Below are 20471 nucleotides of genomic sequence, written 5' to 3'. Positions count from 1 at the left end.
CTACTTGTATTGTAAGCAGATTACCACTGTTGATTCCCCTCAGGAAAATGTTCTGCTGCTGCTCTAGATGTCCTGGCTAATGTATTTCGTGATGAACTTCTGCCACACATCTTGCCCCTTTTGAAGGAATTACTCTTCCATCCAGAATGGGTAGTTAAAGAATCTGGTATCCTTGTTCTTGGAGCAGTTGCTGAAGGTAAGGCAACAGTGCATATCAGGTTGTTGAAGTTTTTATTGGTTCTAAAACAGCTCTGTGATTCCTTCTAGGTGAATTTATTATGCAAACAAGTATACGTCCTGAGCTGATTTGGTTTTGGTGATTAATCCTTACATCTACTAGTTGGTGACTGCACCTATTTGTTTAATTTTTCATTTTCAAATCTGCATGGTTCAGAGGCTAAATAACTTAGATAATTTCTTTTATTCCTCCCTTTCTTAACTCTGCAGTATATATTTATTGGTCTCTCATGAAGTACTACCTTGATTTGATACACGAGGAATATTTAATAAATTTGAGTCTTACATTTCATTCAGTGTTTTCAGAAATGGAGACTGGTCCTGTGAATTCAGTACCCTGAGCTGCTTTTTTGGATGGTTCTCTGATTTTAATGTGATAACTTCCATTTATTTGTATTTACTCACAGGCTTGGCTTCTTGCCTGTATTTCCAGCATCTCTGTCCATTTTGCAAACTGAATGAATATGTTTGGGTCCATGCCTGGATTATCTGTCTTTTCCTACAGTGCCTAGCGAACATACATTTTCTTTGTAGCTAGAAAACTATTTTGTTGGTTGTGATTTCAAGCCAAGCCAGGTAAAAGTTAGTACTTCTGGCAAATCTCAGTGTATTACTGCCCTTGCTGACTTGAAGTGTGTAGCTTTTATTGCTGGTCAGTGTTTATGTGATATTAGGAAAAAAACAAGAAGAAAATTAAATTTCTTTTAAAATCCTTTTTAATTATTCTATGATTTGTTACCAAGACCTAATCTTTCTCTACTTTTTGTCTTGGTCACTCTGAGTAGACTGGCATAAAACTTCCCAGCTTTATAAACTAATTTTATTTGGATAGTCTTGCTCTACTCCATTTAGTAAAGCAGATTTTCTGGGGATTGGGGAAGCACTGAAGTAGAAATGTAGTTGAAATGAATGTAAATTTGAATAGAAATTTTAATGATTGGTTATGGTGAGGTTTCATTTTAGAACTTAAATAAAGTAGACTTGCTTTGTTTGTTGTTAAAATATATTACTACATGATAGAGGATGTAAATAGGTCCCTTCTAGGAAATAACAAGTTCTATTACATTTTCTGATTATCATACTGTAATAGCTGTATTTTTCCTTCTAGGCTGCATGCAGGGTATGATTCCATATCTTCCTGAGCTTATCCCTCACCTTATTCAGTGCCTCTCTAACAAAAAGGCTCTTGTGCGCTCCATTACATGCTGGACTCTTAGTCGCTATGCACACTGGGTAGTTAGTCAACCCCCAGACATATACTTGAAGCCATTAATGACTGAATTGCTAAAACGTATTTTGGATAGCAACAAGAGAGTACAAGAAGCTGCCTGCAGGTGAGCCAAAGCTTAAACAAAAAGCACTGTGACACCGCTTTTTCATTTGAAACTATTTTAATGCCTTTATTGATGAATGCACGACTTCATTTCTAGCTCTTAATGTATTTTATTTTTTCCCTTTTAAATTGGAGTAGGTTAGGCTTCTTCTGAAGGAGTCACAAATTACTCTGAGTTGTAATACAATGAAAAAAGTTAATTTGTATTTCTCTTGTCCATTTTGGTTTTGGAAGATATGAATCACCAAGCTAAATATCTGTATGTGATAACTGTTTAATTTCAATATTTGAATTTTCATTGATCAGAAATCTGGCTTTTATATGCCTATGAACAAGATCAATAGTGATGACAAAGGAAAATTACCCTGCATTAGTGATGTAGTTTATATTTAGCTCGGGATTACAAAAACATTTGGGTTACAGTTATTTCAAGGGTTATACCCTTTCTCTTCAAAGGAGTTCCTTGTAGGTAAGATTCCCTTCTTCCCCTTGTCTGCTGATATTAAATAAAAAAATAAAAACAATTATGGATACACCATTAATGGAATGGGTACACCTCTTGTGCAGGAAGCTCAGCAAATAAAGCTTTTACATGTCAGTTTGTGTGGGGCAGGAGTGTACGCAGCAGACTGCCAAAAAAGTTTCTTCATAAAACAGAATTAGATCTGTAACGTGTATACATAACAGGTTTTACAGTAATATTTTTAAATTATGCTCATTGCAATGTAAGAGATGAATCTTTGTATTAAATCAAAATAGATTGAGTTTATCTCATTTTGAAAAAATACCTTGGATGAATTTGAGGACTAAATACAGTTCTGTGTTTAAACAGAAATGCGTAGTATGGGGTGTTTTGGAGTGGTCTTGTTTTGTTCTTTCCAAGATACTGACTGACCTGTTTGGGATGTTTTTTTTGTCATTCAGTGCCTTTGCTACTCTAGAAGAGGAGGCTTGTACAGAGCTTGTTCCTTATCTTGCATATATACTTGATACTTTGGTCTTTGCATTTAGCAAATACCAGCATAAAAACCTGCTCATTCTTTATGATGCTATAGGAACTCTTGCAGATTCTGTAGGACATCATCTAAATAAACCGGTGCGTATACCTTATGTTCTGTAGAACCACTTGTCATATATTGAAAAACAGTTTGGTGGTTTTTGTAGTGTGCTTTACATGTTATAAAATAGAAATGCTGACCTTTCTGTGTAGGCTTCAATAATAATAAATATTTAGATGTAAAATACATAGACTGCATGTAATTTTCCCACTACACAAATATTCCCTATTTGAATAAACAATTGTGTGTGCAGTGGCTTGTGAAATGTGCTTCTCATTATCGTGACCTTTTTTTCTCATTCTCAAAATTTTTCAGCTCATAGGAGATACATATATCAATATAGATATGAAATGAGACTTGAAAAAAATCGTGTGCTAATTTCTAATGACCTTCTCTTTTTTTGTTAACCACTTTCAATATAGCTAAGCTGCTCTGTGTGTCTTTCCAATGTATTGGAGTACATCATAATTCGAAATTGCTTTATCAGAGAATGGAACAGACGTGCTTTTTTTTGGACAAAGCACAGATAACACACAGGCAAATATAGTGAGCTTTTTGTAGTGTACATATGTTCATTAATAGAATATGCATGTCACATGTGCATCTTATGATGGCTATTGAAATTTGCTTTATTTCTCTTTAGTGCTTCATATGACATAGACACACTAGAATAAAAAAATTGGGTTGTTGCCATGGCGTTTTACTTGCCATCTAAGACTCCACACAATCAAAAAATATCTTTTTCAGTCTCTTTCTGGCCCTGGCCAGCTTGACATTTGACAGCACTGGGAGGAAGGTCAATGGGACCTCCTGGTGATGGTGGGACTTTCTTCAGTAACTTGTATCTTTGGACATAGCATTAACATAAAGCATCTGTTGGCTCTTTGGATGCTTTCTGGGAGCAACAGTACTACAGGGATGCCTTGCTTAATGTCCTTGTGACTGTGACAGCAGTGGCAGGGAAGATGCAACATCTTTATATAGAATTGGTAGGTGTGCCCTTCTGGAGGAATAGAAAATTACTTTCTTCAAGGATGGGTAGTTGCTTTAGAAAAAGGTTTCAGAAACTTGGGGGGATAGGGTTGTAGCATCAGGGCAATGGGAGATGGCTGAGAAAAGCACGTGGCAGATGCGCAGCCAGATTGCATTGCTGGTAAAAACATTTTTTTTAGGCCCTGAGGCAATCCTATAGATTTGTAACAACCCAGGCAGCTATCAAAAGTTGCTAGACTGAAGCCAAATCTGGAGGAAAAGATTCATTCTGCAAAAGTGCTTATGTGCTTCAGCAAAAAAATCTTAAGACATAAATTGTAAATTCTAATATTAAACTACTTCTACATATTGCAACAATGATTGAATTACAGTATAACAATTTTCTTTTTAAAAAAAAGTAGAATATATAAATTCTTAATATATCCATTTTTTAACTTTGAAATAAACTAGTATGCAATGAAATTTTTCAGTAGCTGATGCATTTTCGTCCTAAACAGGAATATATTCAGATGCTAATGCCTCCATTAATCCAGAAGTGGAACATGTTGAAGGATGAAGATAAAGATCTCTTCCCTTTATTAGAGGTAAATTATAACATTTGAATGTGTTTTGTCAACTTTCTTTAGGAATTGCCACTTTTACTAAAGATGCTACTTTTAGGAAGTGTGACAATAAAAGCTGACAGTGTTAGGTATTTCCCATTATGGAGAAAATATTATGACTATAGCAGGAAAATCTTGTGACTGAGGAAATGTCATTAGGTTTAGCAGAAATATTTTCAATATTTTTCTGCCATTCTTGAATGTTTTATTTGGGATTCTTTTTTTAAAAATAAAATTGTTCTATACCCTGTTGTTCTTGTCTTCTCTCTCCTTGCTCTTCCTTCATCCCTCCTTTAAAACTATTATCAGACAGGCTGAAGGTATGAACCAGACCATGTAGTCTATTCTCTGTACTTTCCAAGTGTAAAACAAGAAAACACTTCTAGAGAAATTAGTTTCATAAATCTTGGGTAATGTTAGGGCTTGTACATGGTCATGATACTGAAGTTTATGCAAGTGCTAGCTGAATTATAGTAACTGTCTTCATATGAACTTTCTTGGCCTCTTAAGAAGATGCTACTTCTGAGAAATTTCCTCAACTGACATATGTAGGAGAGAGTAACGATTAGCTGACAGTTGCTTTGGTTTAGCTAATTGGTACTGCCTTTCTAGGTTGTTTTTACTTAATCAATTACTTGTGGGTATACTTAAAATGCTTTTAATTTACTTCTCCCAAGTAAAAGGTACTTCAGGGAGGTGAGGAAAGTTAGTGTCTCTCTTGCTCTTCTTCTTTTTTTTATTTATTTTATTCCAGTGCCTGTCTTCAGTTGCTACTGCCTTGCAATCTGGCTTTCTTCCATACTGTGAACCTGTGTACCAGCGTTGTGTAAATCTGGTGCAGAAGACTCTTGCACAAACCATGGTATTTTTTCTATTGTTAGTCAAATATTTTCAGAATATCTCCTTAAACAAATGTATTAAATATGTAAAGTTATGGGTTTGCAGGGAGATTTGTAGTATTAACCATTGGATATTTAAATGAAGCTACAGTTCTGAAACTAATTTTTTGTTTCATTTTGGTTTTACTTTTATACCCCTGTGAAAATCTAATTCTCATTTTGAAAATGCATACTTATTTGTTGCAGCTGCATAATGCTCAGCCAGACCAATATGAGGCTCCAGATAAAGATTTCATGATTGTGGCTCTTGATTTACTCAGTGGTTTAGCTGAAGGACTTGGAGGCAACATTGAACAGCTAGTGGCTTGCAGCAATATCCTGACACTAATGTACCAATGCATGCAGGTGAGATGAGGGACTTGTTTAATCCTGTACCAGGTCTGGCTGGGATGGAGTTTAATTTCCCCATAGCAGCCCTCACAGTGCTGTGCTTTGTATCGGTAGCTAGAAAGGTGTTGATAACACACCAATGTTTTGGCTACTGCTGAGCAGTGCCCCTACAGCATCAAGGTTCTCTCTCTAACACCCCTGCCCCAAAGGCCAGTAGACTGGGGGTGGGTAAGAGGTTTGGAGGGGACAGAGCCAGGACAGCTGACCCAAAGTGACCAAAGGGATATTCCATACCATATGACATCATGCTCAGCAATAAAAGCTAAGGGGGGGGGGGGGAGGGGGCATTCATTATTAAGGTGTTTGTCTTCTGGAGCAACAGCTGCACATACCGAGGCCCTACTTCCCAGGAAGTGGCTGGACATCACCTGTTGATGGGAAGTAGAGAATAAAACTTTTTGTTTCCTTTGCTTCCGTGTGCGGCCTTTGCTTTTCTTTACTAAACTGTCTTTATCTCGATCCACGGGTTGGGTTTTTCCATCTAATTTTCTCCCCCTGTCCTGCTGAGGAGAGGAATGCTAGTGGTTTGGTGGGCACCTGGTGGCCAGACAAAGTCAACCCATCACAAATCCAAGGATTTTCTTTCTCAAGAGAATTGGAAACACTTCTAGAATTGTCAGGTGTTTTGTTTTTTTTCCTCTCTTTAGGATAAAATGCCTGAGGTACGGCAGAGTTCTTTTGCATTGTTAGGTGATCTGACAAAGGCGTGTTTTCGGCATGTTAAGCCTTGCATTGGTATGTTTCTTTTGCATATTAAATGATTAACGTTTTGCAAACTGATAAGAGACTGATTTAGCCATTAAGTTCCCTTTTCCATGGCTTGCCTTGTCATGGTTTTGTAAGTTTTAATTTTCCTTTATCAGCAAGGGTCTGTAGTCTTTTCTCCTTAGAACTGTGTGTTTAAGACGTTGTTCTTTTTTGTGGACAGTGCAAAAGCTAATTTTGCTGCTTGATTTTTATAATGTAACATGCTTCCTGTTGTGCTGGAATACAGCTACAACTACCTGAATGGAGGTTGTAGCGAGGTGGAGGTTGGTCTCTTCTCCCAAGTAACAAGCGATAAGACGAGGAAACAGCCTCAAGTTGCACCAGGGGAGATTTAGATTAGATATTGGGGTAATAAAACACTGGAACAGGCTGCCCAGGGAAGTGGTTGAATCACCATCCCTGAAGGTGTTTAAGAGATATATAGATGTGGTCTTTAGGAACATGGTTTAAGCACTGGACTAAGTAGAGTTAGGTTAATGGTTGATAGAGTTAGGTTATGATTGGACTTGATGGTCTTTTCCAACCAGAACAATTCTGTGATTCTGTAATACTTAGACTTCAATTAGAACAGTTGCTTTCTTTGACAAATTCTTGAATTTGTAGTTTTTTTGTTCTACTAGAATCTTGCTTCATATAGTTTATATATATTGACATTCAAAAACTTGGGTAGGGGGTAGGTTTGTGGGTTTTTTTGTTTTGTTTTTAATTTCAGTAGAGAAATAGCATCAGTTATACACTTCCACAATACTCACTGTCTCTTCCCTCAGATACTCTTTAAGATACACTTCACATGAATGCTTGGATAGACTTGGGATTTTAAATTTATTTGGCAGATGTTATAATTTATCTTTGTGTCTAATATTTTATTAAAATGTAATCAAGTCTGTGATTTGCCTTCTAGGCTTCATCGTTGTTGGCTGCTGGGGTTTTTTGAGGGGGCTTTTGTTTGGTGGTGTTTTTTGGGTTTCTTGTTGAGGGTTTGGGGTTTTTTGGGAGAGATTTTTTTGTTGTTTTATTTTATTTTTATTTTAGCACATCTGAATACATAGCAATCCATGTAGGTTTTTTCTTCTCCCATCCCCGGAAAGGGGAGAAAAAAGGTTTATAGAGTTACATAAAGATAAAGCCTATTAGAAATATTTTTAAATCGTAGTTTGAAAAGATTTGCATTGATCTTCTTAGGTTGTTAAATCCAGGTTGATCTCATATACAGCAGAACTACAGCTCTTGTTAATTCAGGTGTAATACTTTAAAATAACTTATATATGCTTACATGATTTTTTAAAACTTTTTTTTTACACCCTGTGATCTTATGGTAATGGGACAATATGTTTATATTATGTAATGAGATTTTGAAATGTTGTTCCTTCTAGCTGATTTCATGCCCATTTTGGGAACCAACCTAAACCCTGAATTTATTTCCGTGTGTAACAATGCCACCTGGGCAATTGGAGAAATCTCCATCCAGATGGGTAAGATTTTAAATTGTTTTTTCTTTTAATCTTTGCACATTTAGAATGGTTTGTCTGGGGGCGATTATTAATTTTTAGTGATATTTTCATGTTAAAATTTAAATCAAATTTTATATTCTTGTCCTTGACAGTAAGTTCAATGTATCAGATCAAAATATATTATGTATATTAATGGTAATTTTCTTCTGAATGTTTCTTTTTGGCTGTTTCAGGTATAGAGATGCAGCCTTATGTTCCAATGGTGTTGCACCAGCTTGTAGAAATAATTAACAGACCCAACACACCAAAGACATTGTTAGAGAACACAGGTACCCAAAACCTGAACCATTCATGGTGAAGGAAATTAGAGAATATTTCTTTTTATAAGTATTTCAAAAATTGCATAGAAATTATTTTATTGCTATGTATTTGGCTTTTACAAGCAAACCCAACACTGTTTTGCAGAAGCTCTTACAAGTCTCAGCCTTGCAGCAAAACATCTATCATCTATCTAGATTATTAACGTTATTACTTTCTCACCTTTATAACATTTTATATTTATTTATCATCTATTTAAGTATTCTTCCACTTTTATTTATGATACATGTGCAGTAACACAGACTTAGTGGCTTTGCACTGATTTTAATATATGCATGTCCTTACACGTGTACTATTTACAAAAAATGCACCTTTTTTTTTATGATTCATTTGTAGTAATATGCTCAAAAATCTAGATCTTTGATGGCAGTTTTACTACAACATAATTGAAATTGTGTATAACTTATTTTACCTAGTCACTTAATAACAAAGTTCTGAAAAGTCAAAGAATGGCATGCATGTTTCTATGTTCTGGCCGGCAGCTTTGCCTTCCAAATTGGGAGCAGCCCCCAAATGCCTCATTGAATCAGAATTTCTGAGGCTTGTTACTTTTGCATTTATAGAGGGCATGTTCTGGTATGAAGAGAACCTTCCATACTTCAGCAAAACTTTTTAAATAATTTATCAGGGTTCTGGTTTTCTGTTTTACTAACTGATAATCTTTTGACTTTTTTCTGTTTGAAAACTGTCTTGTAAGAAAAATGATAGTTTAGTCATTATAACTGACCTAATTGAAAATTATGCAAATTCAGTGCTACAGTTACATTTTTCTTGAGCTAAGTAGAAGATCAATTGGAGAGAGATTTTTGTCAATGCAAATCCTCTCATTTAGTATGGAAGGTGAACTTGAAGGAAAAATTGCCTAGTTTACTGGCATATTATAGGTACCGCTTTTTTAAAAGATAATTTTGGAGTAAATAACTATTTGTTATTAAATAAATAATGGAATAGTATAGCGATATAAATTTTCTTTCCCCTTGCCATTGACCCCCTTTGTCTGCACTGATGGATGTGTAATACCTTTAACTGAGAAGCATCCTGTACTTAAATGTTTGCTTCCATCAAATCACTGCTAGGGAATTTTTTTAAGCATCCAAACACTGACTTTTTTAGTATCTTAATAGTTACTTTAAACATAGATGCATAACTGCAAATAAAAGTTGAATCTGGTGTACTTATAATAAGTTTGTTGTGGGATATTGTGCTGCATGCCATTGGTACATGCAAGAGTATTACTGTTTTCTATGGAAACATACAAGACCACCTTAAGTAGTTGCATAGAAAATAATGAGTACATGACAAAAAATTAAGCTTTGACAGAATTTACTATTTCTTGTACATACTGTAGCTATGAGAACTTACAGATAAACCTTAAAAGTGTATTGTAATTTGAAAGTAGCACTTCAAATGCAGTTTTATAAGTTAGATCTGCCAAAAATTTGAGACACTGCATATAGAAATTGACTAATGTCTGGGCAAAATAGTACAATACCAGTGAACCTCAGCTTTCATGGAGTGAGTAAGTTTCAAACTGCTAGTATATCCTACACTAAACTAATAAAAGTTTAGAGGGAGAAAGCATCATCTGCTTTATTGCATGTTCCATGAAACTGTTCACAACTGCCTGTTTATTAGTGTTGCATAGTATGTCCCTTGAACATAGGTTTCCTTTCTCTGCTTCATATAAATCTGCTGGATTTTAGTAGTATTCATGTATTTTGCTTCAAGTAATCCTGATACATTATTCCCCACCTTCTCCTTTTTCTAAAGATTAATGTTTCATAAGTTGAGCAAACACCATTAAAACACATTTGCATTGTGCTATTTTCTTCAGTCTGTCCCTCAGAACAAAGGACCACACTAACTAATCATCCAAAGAAGCAGTTATGCTTTTCATGTGTCCTTATGCTTTTGTATCAGAAGTCAGATTCTTATACAACTTTTATGAGGAAGCCTTTTCTGCACAGGAGAAATACTGGGATTAAAGAATTAATTTACTGCAGTCAGTTGCCGTGAGTTAGCAACCACTTTAAATTCTCTACAAGATTATGAAGAAAACAAATATTTGGTGCTCTTTGAAAAGTGTTTAATCTATTTAGCATTTATTAGATAGACCACAATATATTAAATGTGATAGTATTTATAAATGTATTTTTACTGATAGATAATAGGCCTATTAAAATCTTTAATTCAAAATATTGAAAAAATAAAATGTTTAGGACTACCTGAAACTAAAGCTGAAGTTGGTTAATTCTGTTCTGTTAACAGTATCCATAATAGTACTTTTTAATAAAAACTTTGAAGTGTATGGTAGGTAAATTTACTGTAAGACATGATTCTGAAGAGGGTAGAATGACTGCTTACATCAGAAATCCTTTGGATTTTAAATTGTGTTTTTTGGTGTTCTCTCATTTTATTTAAATTTTCTTTTACCCTGGAGAGTATACCATATATGTTGCTGCCTCTTATTTAGGGGGTGGTAATAAACAGCACTGGTGAAATCTTATGTTTACTATCATACACAAATTCTGTTGGCTTCTGTTTCTGAGTTATTTGTTGTTTTTTCTTTATTTTTTCTCCTCCCCCCCTCATTTGCTCATGTCTTGGTTGGCGTTTGGTGGTGTATAACCGTGATTGCATTACCTTAGCAATAACAATTGGTCGTCTTGGTTACGTTTGTCCTCAAGAGGTGGCCCCCATGCTACAGCAGTTTATAAGACCCTGGTGTGTATTATTCAATTATTTTTTTTTTTAATTCATTTTTTCTTCACTCTCTTTATTTCTTCCTTCTATCTCACTTTTAGATCTATTTTCAGTTGGTTACAAAATCTCAATCCTTAATCATTGCCAACCATGTGACTAATCTTGTCCTATCAGGTTTGTGAGCTTTTAGTAGCACTGTCATGTATTCTTTATGTTGTGGCTAACAATTAATTTGTGCATGGGATAAGATTGTCACATGCTTGTGTGTTAAAGCTTAACTACTAAAGAGCATTTTAAAATCCACTAGAATGATAATGCAATGCATGCAAATATCGTAAAACTTAAACTGTGCATTGCTTAAAATTCAGTCTCAGACTTGAATTGCTGTAAGGAATATGTTTCTAGACTTGTTATGTATAAAATAGCTTGCTTGCTGCTGCAAAAGTTAAATAACTGTTCTGTAAGTGGTATCTGACATAATTCATACTGTGATAGTATTATATGTTCTGCTTCTAATAATGATAGTTTCTATAAAAATTTCATATACATGTTTCTTTTGTATTTAATGGAATACAGTTCACACTTTCTAACTGTATATAGTGCATCAGGAAAGCAAGATTCTGGACATGATGCCTAATGGGAATATACTAGTAAAAACTGTGGGCAACAAGTATCTAAGTGTTCTAAATAGTGTTTCAGATTATCTTATCAGTGTGACAATGTCCTGGTTTGAGCCAGTATTCCATCAAATACTGTCATCTAGTTCTGACTTGGCTGAATGAAAAAGTAATAGAATTAGCTACACTTTGCTCTCCAACTTACTAGGTGCACCTCTCTGCGAAACATAAGAGACAATGAGGAAAAGGATTCAGCATTCCGTGGGATATGTACCATGATCTCAGTCAACCCCAGTGGAGTAGTCCAAGTAAGATACATAAATAGATCTTAACTTTTTTTCTTTAATCATGTGAAATTTAGTGAAAGCTGTATATGGAGTATGAAAAAGTTTAGCTTGATGTTGATTCCCTGTAGTACATGTTATAACAGCTTTTTTGACATCAAGAAGTCCAAAATGTTTATATTTCAAATTATACATATGATACTTCAGGATTTCTGCTTCAGTAATTATCACTTATGGAAAGGAAAGGACAATATTGTTAAATTCATTTTTTGTCTTTTACTTACAAAGAATATGTAAATCATGAACTTTGATTAACTGTCAGTCTTTTATGTTGAGGATATGTATGAAAATACAAGGCAAAAGTTGACATACTAAAATCTATTATTCAGATGCAATTTAGGCTTTTAAAAAAAGAAGCAGAACAATAATCACCCTGTAATTCTTAAAACTTGGGTAGGGAAGATTCTGTTTCAACTTTGGATATATTGCTTAAATAGTCACTATGACAAGGAAGATGTATCTTGTTAAATTAAATGGTACATCTCAATAATAGAATATTACTTGCTCTTTAGTCTCTGCAGCTCCAAAGTAAAGCTGTACTGATGTAATATTTTCTAAGAGGAAAATGAAGGTGAATTTCCCTCTCCTCTGCCTGGAATCCTTCTTTCTGAAACGCAAGAATTGAGCCTCTATCTTGTTTTGAATTTTTCATTTCATTTCACTAATCCCTTATTCTGTACTTAGCATTTCCCTGTTCTGCTGTCCATTTGTTCTTTCACTTAGCTTAAAGGGAGGGACTAATGAAAGACTCTCTTCATTATCCTAACTCTCCTCCTATGTAGTTGTTATCCTCAGTTCCTATCGAAACACATATGCATTATCAACTTAATCATTAAGATTGATGTTTTAATGGTGTAATAGGAGGTAATGCATGACAGCAGATGAACTAAACATAGGGATTTTGGGGTGGCCTTAATTTTGAACCTGTATGATAAACATCTTGTGTATCCCAGAAACAACTTCTGGCTCTAATTAAAGAAATACAACAGCATACGTTTACTGAAATAATTAGACAAGTGTGTGGGAGGGAAGGACGTGTTTGTTGATTTTGGGGGTTTTTTTAAATGTGTTTTTAATTAATCAAAAACCTGATTAAACAAAGCTATTCCTACACTCAGCTATTTCTATTTCCATACACTTAAGCATACAAAAACTTACCATTATTGTCTGAATTACCTGGAAAATAGACATAAAACCAAAAGCAGTTGGGAATTCGGATCCAATAGAACGAACATCAAGCGTTGTTTTCAGACCTATAAATTGAGGCTTCTAACATATGTGATTGTTTAATCTTATAGGACTTTATTTTTTTTTGTGATGCTGTTGCATCGTGGATTAGCCCAAAAGATGATCTCCGAGACATGTTCTGTAAGGTAATGTTTCTAGTATGACAGTATATCTGAACTGTGCTTGTTTTGGATCCTCTGTTTCTTTCTTGCTTTCTATTTGCACTGTTAGCACTTACTGTATTTATGGTCATGAAGGCTTTCTTGCAAAGTTATAAACTTTCAGACAGAACATCATACAAATCTGAAGGTTTTTTATCTGTATTTTCTTACATGCTTTCAGGTTATTCTAAATTTCTTTTTAACAGTGTTGAAAAGCTCACTTGAGGTCTTCTTTGAAAGGATAATTATCCTCAAAAAACTTTTCATAATGTCCAGCCCACTATGTTTTGACTGCATTTGGAAGAACAAAGTGGTTTTTTATACTACACATAAGACTTGTTTATTCTGTTTTGTTTGGGGTTTTTTTCTTTTCTAGAAAATGAAATCTGTGTGGTTCAAGACTTCCTTCCCCCCCCCAAGGTGCTAACTTTTTTTTTTGAGAAATATCTAGAAAATTGGAAATGAAAATTCTTCCATCGGTATCTTAATCTGTTAATCTTGGTTCAGCTGAAAATAAGTTTTTGGGATTCCTTAATCCTCCTCAGAATCCCTCTTGGATAAGCAAGTCTTCAAGAAACTAATCTACAGTGATAGCCAAGAATGCAACTCTAAACAAAGTGTCAGTAGATTAAATTCTAAAAATTAAAATTGCACAATTGCATTGTGTAAAATAAACAAGCAAAAAAACCCCAACCAAAACCTCAGAAAGTAATAAGTTATGTTTTGACACTAGTGTCTTAAGGTTAAAAAACAGAACAAAATAAAATTGTTTCAGTTTCATGAACAGAGGCTATTACTGTTCAGTAATGTGGCTCCCCTTGTATGTTGTAAAGTGAAATCTCTGTTTTTAGGAAGGATGTATGTCAAAAGTTAATGGTCCTCTTAAAGATAAAACAGAGCATATTTCTATGTACATACTGAGAAATATGCCCCTCCCCCTCCCACCCAGGTGGTGAAAGGAGGTAGATAATAAAGGAGACAGACTTCCCAGATTGAAAACTAAACTAGACAGCTTTAATTAAACACTAATGATAAAAGAAAATATATACAATTCTATACAAATGTGTTCAGGGATGTGCAAAACCCCTGTTGCCTCCCCCAACCCCCAGCAACTCCCACAGCACTCTCCTTAGCTGTGAGCAGTCCCACAGTGATTGGATAGACATGATTGATTGAGTCCTCCCCGGATGCCGGCCATGAACGGAAGAGAAGGGAAGAAAAAGCAGGAAGGGGCTTGACTTCCGTGATCCCTGACCTTACACCGAGCTTACGTAGATATATGGAATGGAATACTTTGGTCAATTTTGCTGTCCATCTAGTCCACTCCTCCCTATGGGAGGGTTTCAGATACAACTGAGGCTGCAGAGCAAAGTGTTCTTGAAGTCTTGGCAGTAACATAAACATTCCAGAGTTATCCGTCCACTAGCTGGAAAACTTGCTGCTTACTGAAGAAAAAAAAAAAATCAGTAAAAAGAAAATTTGCTTCATCCTGGCTCAAACCAGGACACATGGGATAAAGCCCTAGAGGGAAGAGGAGTCCAAGAAAGCTGGTGAATATTCAAGGATCACCTCCTCCAAGCTCAGGAGTGATGCATCCCAACAAAGAGGAAGTCAGGCAAAAACACCAGGAGACCTGCGTGGATGAACAAGGAGCTCCTGGACAAACTCAAAAACTAAACTAAAACACAAAAAGGAAGCCTATAGAGGGTGGAAGGAAGGACAAGTAGCCTGGGAGGAATACAGAGATATTGTCCAAGCAGCCATGGATCACGTTAGGAAAGCTAAAGCCTTGATAGAATTAAATCTGGCCAGGGCCATCAAGGGCAACAAGAAAAGCTTCTATGTGTATGTCAGTGATAAAAAGAAGATGAGGGAAAACATGGACCCTCTCCAGAAGGAAACAGGAGACCTGGTTACCCAGGATATGGAGAAGTCGGAGGTACTCAATGATATTTTTGCCTCAGTCTTCACCGGCAAGTGCTCAAACAACACTGCCCAAGTCACAGAAAGCAAAGGCAGGGACTGGGGGAATGAAGAACCACCCACAGTAGGGGTAGATGAGGTTTGAGACCATCTAAGGAACCTGAAAGTGCACAAGTCCATGGGACCTGATGAGATGCATCTGCAGGTCCTGGGGGAACTGGCAGATGAAGTTGCTAAGCTACTATCCATCATAATTGAGAAGCCATGGCAGTCTGGTGAAGTTCCCACTGGTTGGAAAAGGGGAAACATAAGCCCTATTTTCAAAAAAGGAAGATCCAGGGCCACAGGCCAGTCAGTCTCACCTCTGTGCCCAGCAAGATCATGGAGTTTCCTCCTGGAAACTCTGCTAAGGCACATGGAAAATAAGAAGGCGATTGATGACAATCAGCATGGCTTCACTAAGGGCAAATTGTGCCTGACAAATTATTAGATTAGACCTTAGGAAGAAATTCTTTACTGTGAGGTTGGTAAGACACTAGGACAAGTTGCCCAGAGGAGTTGTGGATGCACCCTCCCTGGAAGTATTCAAGGCCAGGTTGGATGGGTCTTTGAGCAACCTGGTCTAGTGGGAGGTGTCCCTGCCCATGCAGGGGGGTTGGAACTAGATGATCTTTAAGATCCCTTCCAACCCAAACCATTCTATGGTTCTGTGAAATGCCGACAGTGCTTCTATCTCAGCTTTCCTCCTAGAAAATATTACACATTAAGAAAAAAAAGTAAATACAGTAATCTTAACATATAAACTGTGTCAATTAACAAAATGTTTAGCATTCTGAAATGGCCTACTCTAGGTTGTAAGTCATCATAGTAATTAAAAGTGCATACATGTATATTTATATTTACACAGTATAGAATAAATATTTTTATATTTTATAATAATTTGTGTGTAGCTATATTCTATATGTTACCCTTAACTGAAATGTGTTTTTCCTTTAAGAAAGACATTACTAAACTTCCTTTGTTTCTTAGTAACATTTAAATATTAAACTGGGGAATTTAAATGCACAGATGCAGAATCCAGCAGTTTGTGGCTTACTGCAGATGTTGCTAGTAAATAATGATTGTGTATCTGCTGTTTAATTGTTATCTTGACTTCTCTCCGTTTGTAGATTCTTCATGGATTTAAAAACCAAGTTGGGGATGAGAATTGGAGGCGTTTCTCTGACCAGTTTCCTCTTCCCTTAAAAGAGCGCCTTGCAGCTTATTATGGAGTTTAATCTTATGCACTGTAGCGGCAGTCCAATAATTAGAGGTAAGCACACAAATCTTCCTTGCTAAACAGAGCCATATAACAGACTTCCTCCCTATTTACATTATATGAAACAATTCACTAACTAAATTTTTTTAGATACGTTGGAATAGATATCTTTCCTTCCTATAAGAAATAATAAAAAAAGATGATAGTGTACCTTAACAGTGGTAGCTATAGCAAAAGCAGTTGTCTTACTCTGTTCTTTTATTTTTACAGGGAGAGAGAGAGTGAGTGTATGATATGCACAGTAGTGTATCAAGCTAAGGTGGGAAGTGTAGGTGTAACAAAGTGCCTGTTCAGGTTTTATAAGCAAAATTATTATTATAATCCTCAATCTATCATAATGAAGTAATAGGCTCCTTTATGTCTTATGAAGTAGTAGATGGTGGATGTAGTCAAACCAGGAATATTTCCCTAGGAGAGGAAAGTAAGTTTAAGACACTTTAGACATGAGAAGTCAAAAATATTCTTAACCACATACTAGATGATCTTTGCACTGAATAAAGGATGTTATGCTAATCTGTAACTCTACTGACTCTAGAGCTTGATGTTTTGGGGAGGCTGATGTGTTTGTTGTTTTTATCTTCCACTTTATGCACCAATTCAGAATTGTTACAGTTGTGTCTGGGGAATGATTCAACTTCAGCAAAGAACAGTTATTGTGCATTCTAGAATACTTGTATTATACCACCTGGCTTTGTAACGCTGTTTGTGTACACTGTACAAAGCAAAGTTCCCACATGTAATGTGATATTGTGAAGAGATTAATATACTACCCAAAACCCACTGCAAATTACATTTATTCATTCAATCTTTATATAAATTTGATATGTGCTCTAGATTTTTTGTACTGAAATTTTGGGAGTGAATCATGCAATTCTGTTTTATTGTTGAATGGAAAACTATTTAAAAGTCAACCTAAGATTTCTCAGTCAGTGACACAAGAAATTGTTTGAACTACATTTGATCTGAACAATGGATAAATAATAAACCCATTTCAAACATCTACATATTTATAAATGAGGGCATTTTCGTTCTGAAATAAGTGGAGTTTTTTCATCCTAATGAAGAGGAATCCAAAGTGGTAAAATTGTCAATTATTCTCAGTTTGTACTGAGGAGACACTATGGCTATATTGTTTAATCCACCTAAAAGTGAAATCATTAAGTCAATAGACAGTATGTTTAATATTCTTTCTTAATGTCATTACTACCTCATAATCTTGTACTAAAAAGGCAAAAGCTTATTAGAATATATAGAACTGCTTTTTATCTTAAATCTAAGTTTAGCCACAATAGTGGAACTGTCAGCGTAGCTTTAAAGTATACAGAGTTGTTTCATGAGTAATAATTTATCTGGTATAAATGGGCTCTTCTCTTATACAAACTTAAAAGGCATAAATTTGTTCTTTAAGATTGGCATCTACCGCTTAAAAAAGGCAAAAAGCTCTTTGTTTATGCACTAATCTGTCTTTTAAGTTTCAAGGTAAGATTTAACTATGCCTCTATATTTTCTTTTACAGGTCCTTCAGTCTGGGAGATTATGAGGGAGCCTCTGCACCCAGGGAAAATGTTACCCTTTACTGGGGGGAAGGATAAACCCAACCCTGGTGGGAGGGTGTTGCCATCACTGTTGATGTTGGAAAATGTTTTAACATCTGGATCCTTTGTGAGTGGAAATCTGTCTCCTATTACAACACTGCACTGGATGTGAAGAAGAAGAAAAAAATTAATATTTTAACAAAACAGCACATTCTGGACTATTGTGGGGAATTGTACCAAAATAAGAACCATATATAATTTACCCATAGAGATACGTAAAGAGGAAAACTATTTTGTGCACAATAAAGGAAACCCAAGAATGGGGGTCACAAACAGTAAAAGGCTTTCTTTTATGTTTTTTTTAAAGTAAGGGGTTTCTACATTATTTCATCCTGCTTGATGGATTCCTAGGTTATTTGCATGTTAATGAATAACTAAACGAATTAAGTTAGAACAGTTAAAATGCATCTTGTTGTCTATGGTAGGAGCAGGCACTTGCAGCTTACAATATAGAAATCCTGTCATAAATTAATAAGGTTAACTTGGACAAAATGAAACAATTTGCAAGCTGCCAAATGAGTCGCTCCTTTTATTTTTGGGGTAAAGGGAGGGACACTTCAAAGACTGACATCTTAATTTTTATATTTTAAAAGAATTAAAGTAGTTTATATTATTTGGTTATTGTACTTCATTAGATTTAATTTCTAGAGTAAGGCATTATTCTTAATGTGCAGTTTAAGGTTCAAGCATGCATTTTGGCTAGTGGGAAAGTAGCATGCTTGCATCACATAGAATGAAATTGGTATACATTTACCAATGTTGCGCCAGTCTTGTGTTGCAGTTTACCAATTCAATATAGCCCTGCATTTAAATTTCCACTTCTAAGATTCTGTGGATCTTATTTTTATTAAGAATGTAGATATAAAGTACTGTAGTTAACAATTAGGCCTTGAAACACCTTTTTAGGTTCTGTTAAGATTAAGATTGATGTTGTATTTTGTGGAACTGGCACAATGTGGAAAGCTGATATAGCTGTGCAAAATATTTGCCTATGTACTGTTGGTGTGACGTGCTTTCTGCATAGTTATATACTAGTGATCTTTATCAGAATCTCTAAAAATGAGTTACATGGTAAGACCCATTAAGGGCTGCATAAATGTTAGTTGGCATGTAAAGACAATTATAGAAGTTGATGACGATTGCTATATTTGTGTTTATTCCCACTCAACGTATTAACTTTTATGCTTTCTTTTGTTCGCAGCATGATCTTAGAGATGTTTAAGTTAATGGATGTAATGCAGGGTATCTACAATGTAATGGCGCATGTCAGTGGCCCTTTGTGATGTAAGTTAAATGCACAAGGGTGCAAGTTTAAAGCTACGGAGTGAAAGTTGGTTTGGATCCTCTTAATTTCATTTGTTTAGCTTTTTTGTTGATGTTTTGGCTTTTTTATTTTTGTGAGGTTTTTTTCTCTCTACTTACATGTATTCCTGTGAATAAATCCTTGTTAAGTTAACTCTTTACTTTTCTTTCAATGTGTATTTTCTTATGTACTGTGAATGTGAAATCCTAACTGGTACGCTTGATCTTGTGTCCATCTGAAAATGGCAAGATTTTATTCATTTAGATTGCCTAAAGAGTATCTCATGATGATAAAGGAAAATTGAGATATTTTTAACTGTTTTTTCTGGTCAGAGTTGAAGCTGCACCTTTCCATTTTTCAAGTGCTGCATAATTAACCTGCAAAACAAAACTAAGCCATAAAATCCTTTTTATAGATTTAGTTTCTCACCTTTACATTGCAGAATTTGATACTGGAAAAGTTGGGAGGGTGGGGTTTGCATTTTATGGTTTGTTTGTGGGATTTTGGGGTTTTGTTTGGGGTTTTGGTTTTGGTTTTTTTTTGGTTGGTTGGGTTTTTTAAGAAGTTGCATGGTTCTATTATTTGAGTGTTATTTGCTTTGTAAATTTGAATGGATTATGCCTGAAGAATATTTTGGACATGTACTGTATGAAGTACATTTGGTAATGCTAGTACATAGTATTTATTCAAATTGGTCAAAATTGCATTGATAACTTGCATTCAAATTACATTGCTTTGGTAGCAAATACAAGATTCTTCAATAACGGTGAGGTAAATTAGTAATAGTCACTAAAAACACTTTAAAACCAATTTCTGGAAGAGGAAGGAAAAAAAACACTTTAAAATTTAGCAAGGTAGGATATTATTTTAGATGCAAATTTGTTTTAATTTTGAGTGTTTTTGAACATTAGGGAAGTGTCAGAGAAATTACATTAAAAAAATTTCTAGAATAGAAAACATACACAAATAATACTGTAGCATTAAAGCTAGAATCTGAGTTTAAGTAAACTTTTTAAATTCCAGAAAGCCCCTTTAACCAAATAAAACCACTCCACCTCAGATTATCTTTGGATGCCACTTTTGTATATAGTATTTTAATAGGTACAGATGTGAACTGATCTAGTAGAACAGCAAGGAAAATAATTAGGCATAAATAAACAGTACTGACAAA

General features: G+C 35.1%; 1 protein-coding gene across 4 annotated transcripts in view; it reads left to right on the top strand.

Moving 5' to 3' along the window:
- Positions 1-19453, top strand: part of LOC127395161 (transportin-1-like) — an 80108-nt gene extending 60655 nt beyond the window's left edge. Inside the window, exons 12-25 of one of the 4 annotated variants that reach the window (XM_051641651.1) lie at positions 44-196; positions 1346-1571; positions 2495-2666; positions 4119-4205; positions 4978-5085; positions 5309-5467; positions 6160-6247; positions 7654-7752; positions 7965-8060; positions 10758-10833; positions 11638-11737; positions 13072-13146; positions 16254-16396; positions 17919-19453. In XM_051641651.1, the coding sequence (XP_051497611.1) occupies positions 44-196; positions 1346-1571; positions 2495-2666; positions 4119-4205; positions 4978-5085; positions 5309-5467; positions 6160-6247; positions 7654-7752; positions 7965-8060; positions 10758-10833; positions 11638-11737; positions 13072-13146; positions 16254-16361 (1547 nt within the window). In that variant the 3' untranslated portion in view covers positions 16362-16396; positions 17919-19453. Of the gene's footprint in view, positions 1-43; positions 197-1345; positions 1572-2494; positions 2667-4118; positions 4206-4977; positions 5086-5308; positions 5468-6159; positions 6248-7653; positions 7753-7964; positions 8061-10757; positions 10834-10913; positions 10987-11637; positions 11738-13071; positions 13147-16253; positions 16397-17918 lie in introns of those variants that run through there. The other 3 variants (XM_051641652.1, XR_007891739.1, XM_051641653.1) reach the window with 3 other exon arrangements.
- Positions 19454-20471: the final 1018 nt, after the last annotated feature.

This window comes from Apus apus, chromosome W, assembly GCF_020740795.1.
Source record: "Apus apus isolate bApuApu2 chromosome W, bApuApu2.pri.cur, whole genome shotgun sequence".
Classification (NCBI taxonomy): domain Eukaryota; kingdom Metazoa; phylum Chordata; class Aves; order Apodiformes; family Apodidae; genus Apus; species Apus apus.
This window is presented reverse-complemented; position numbering and strand designations above follow the sequence as displayed.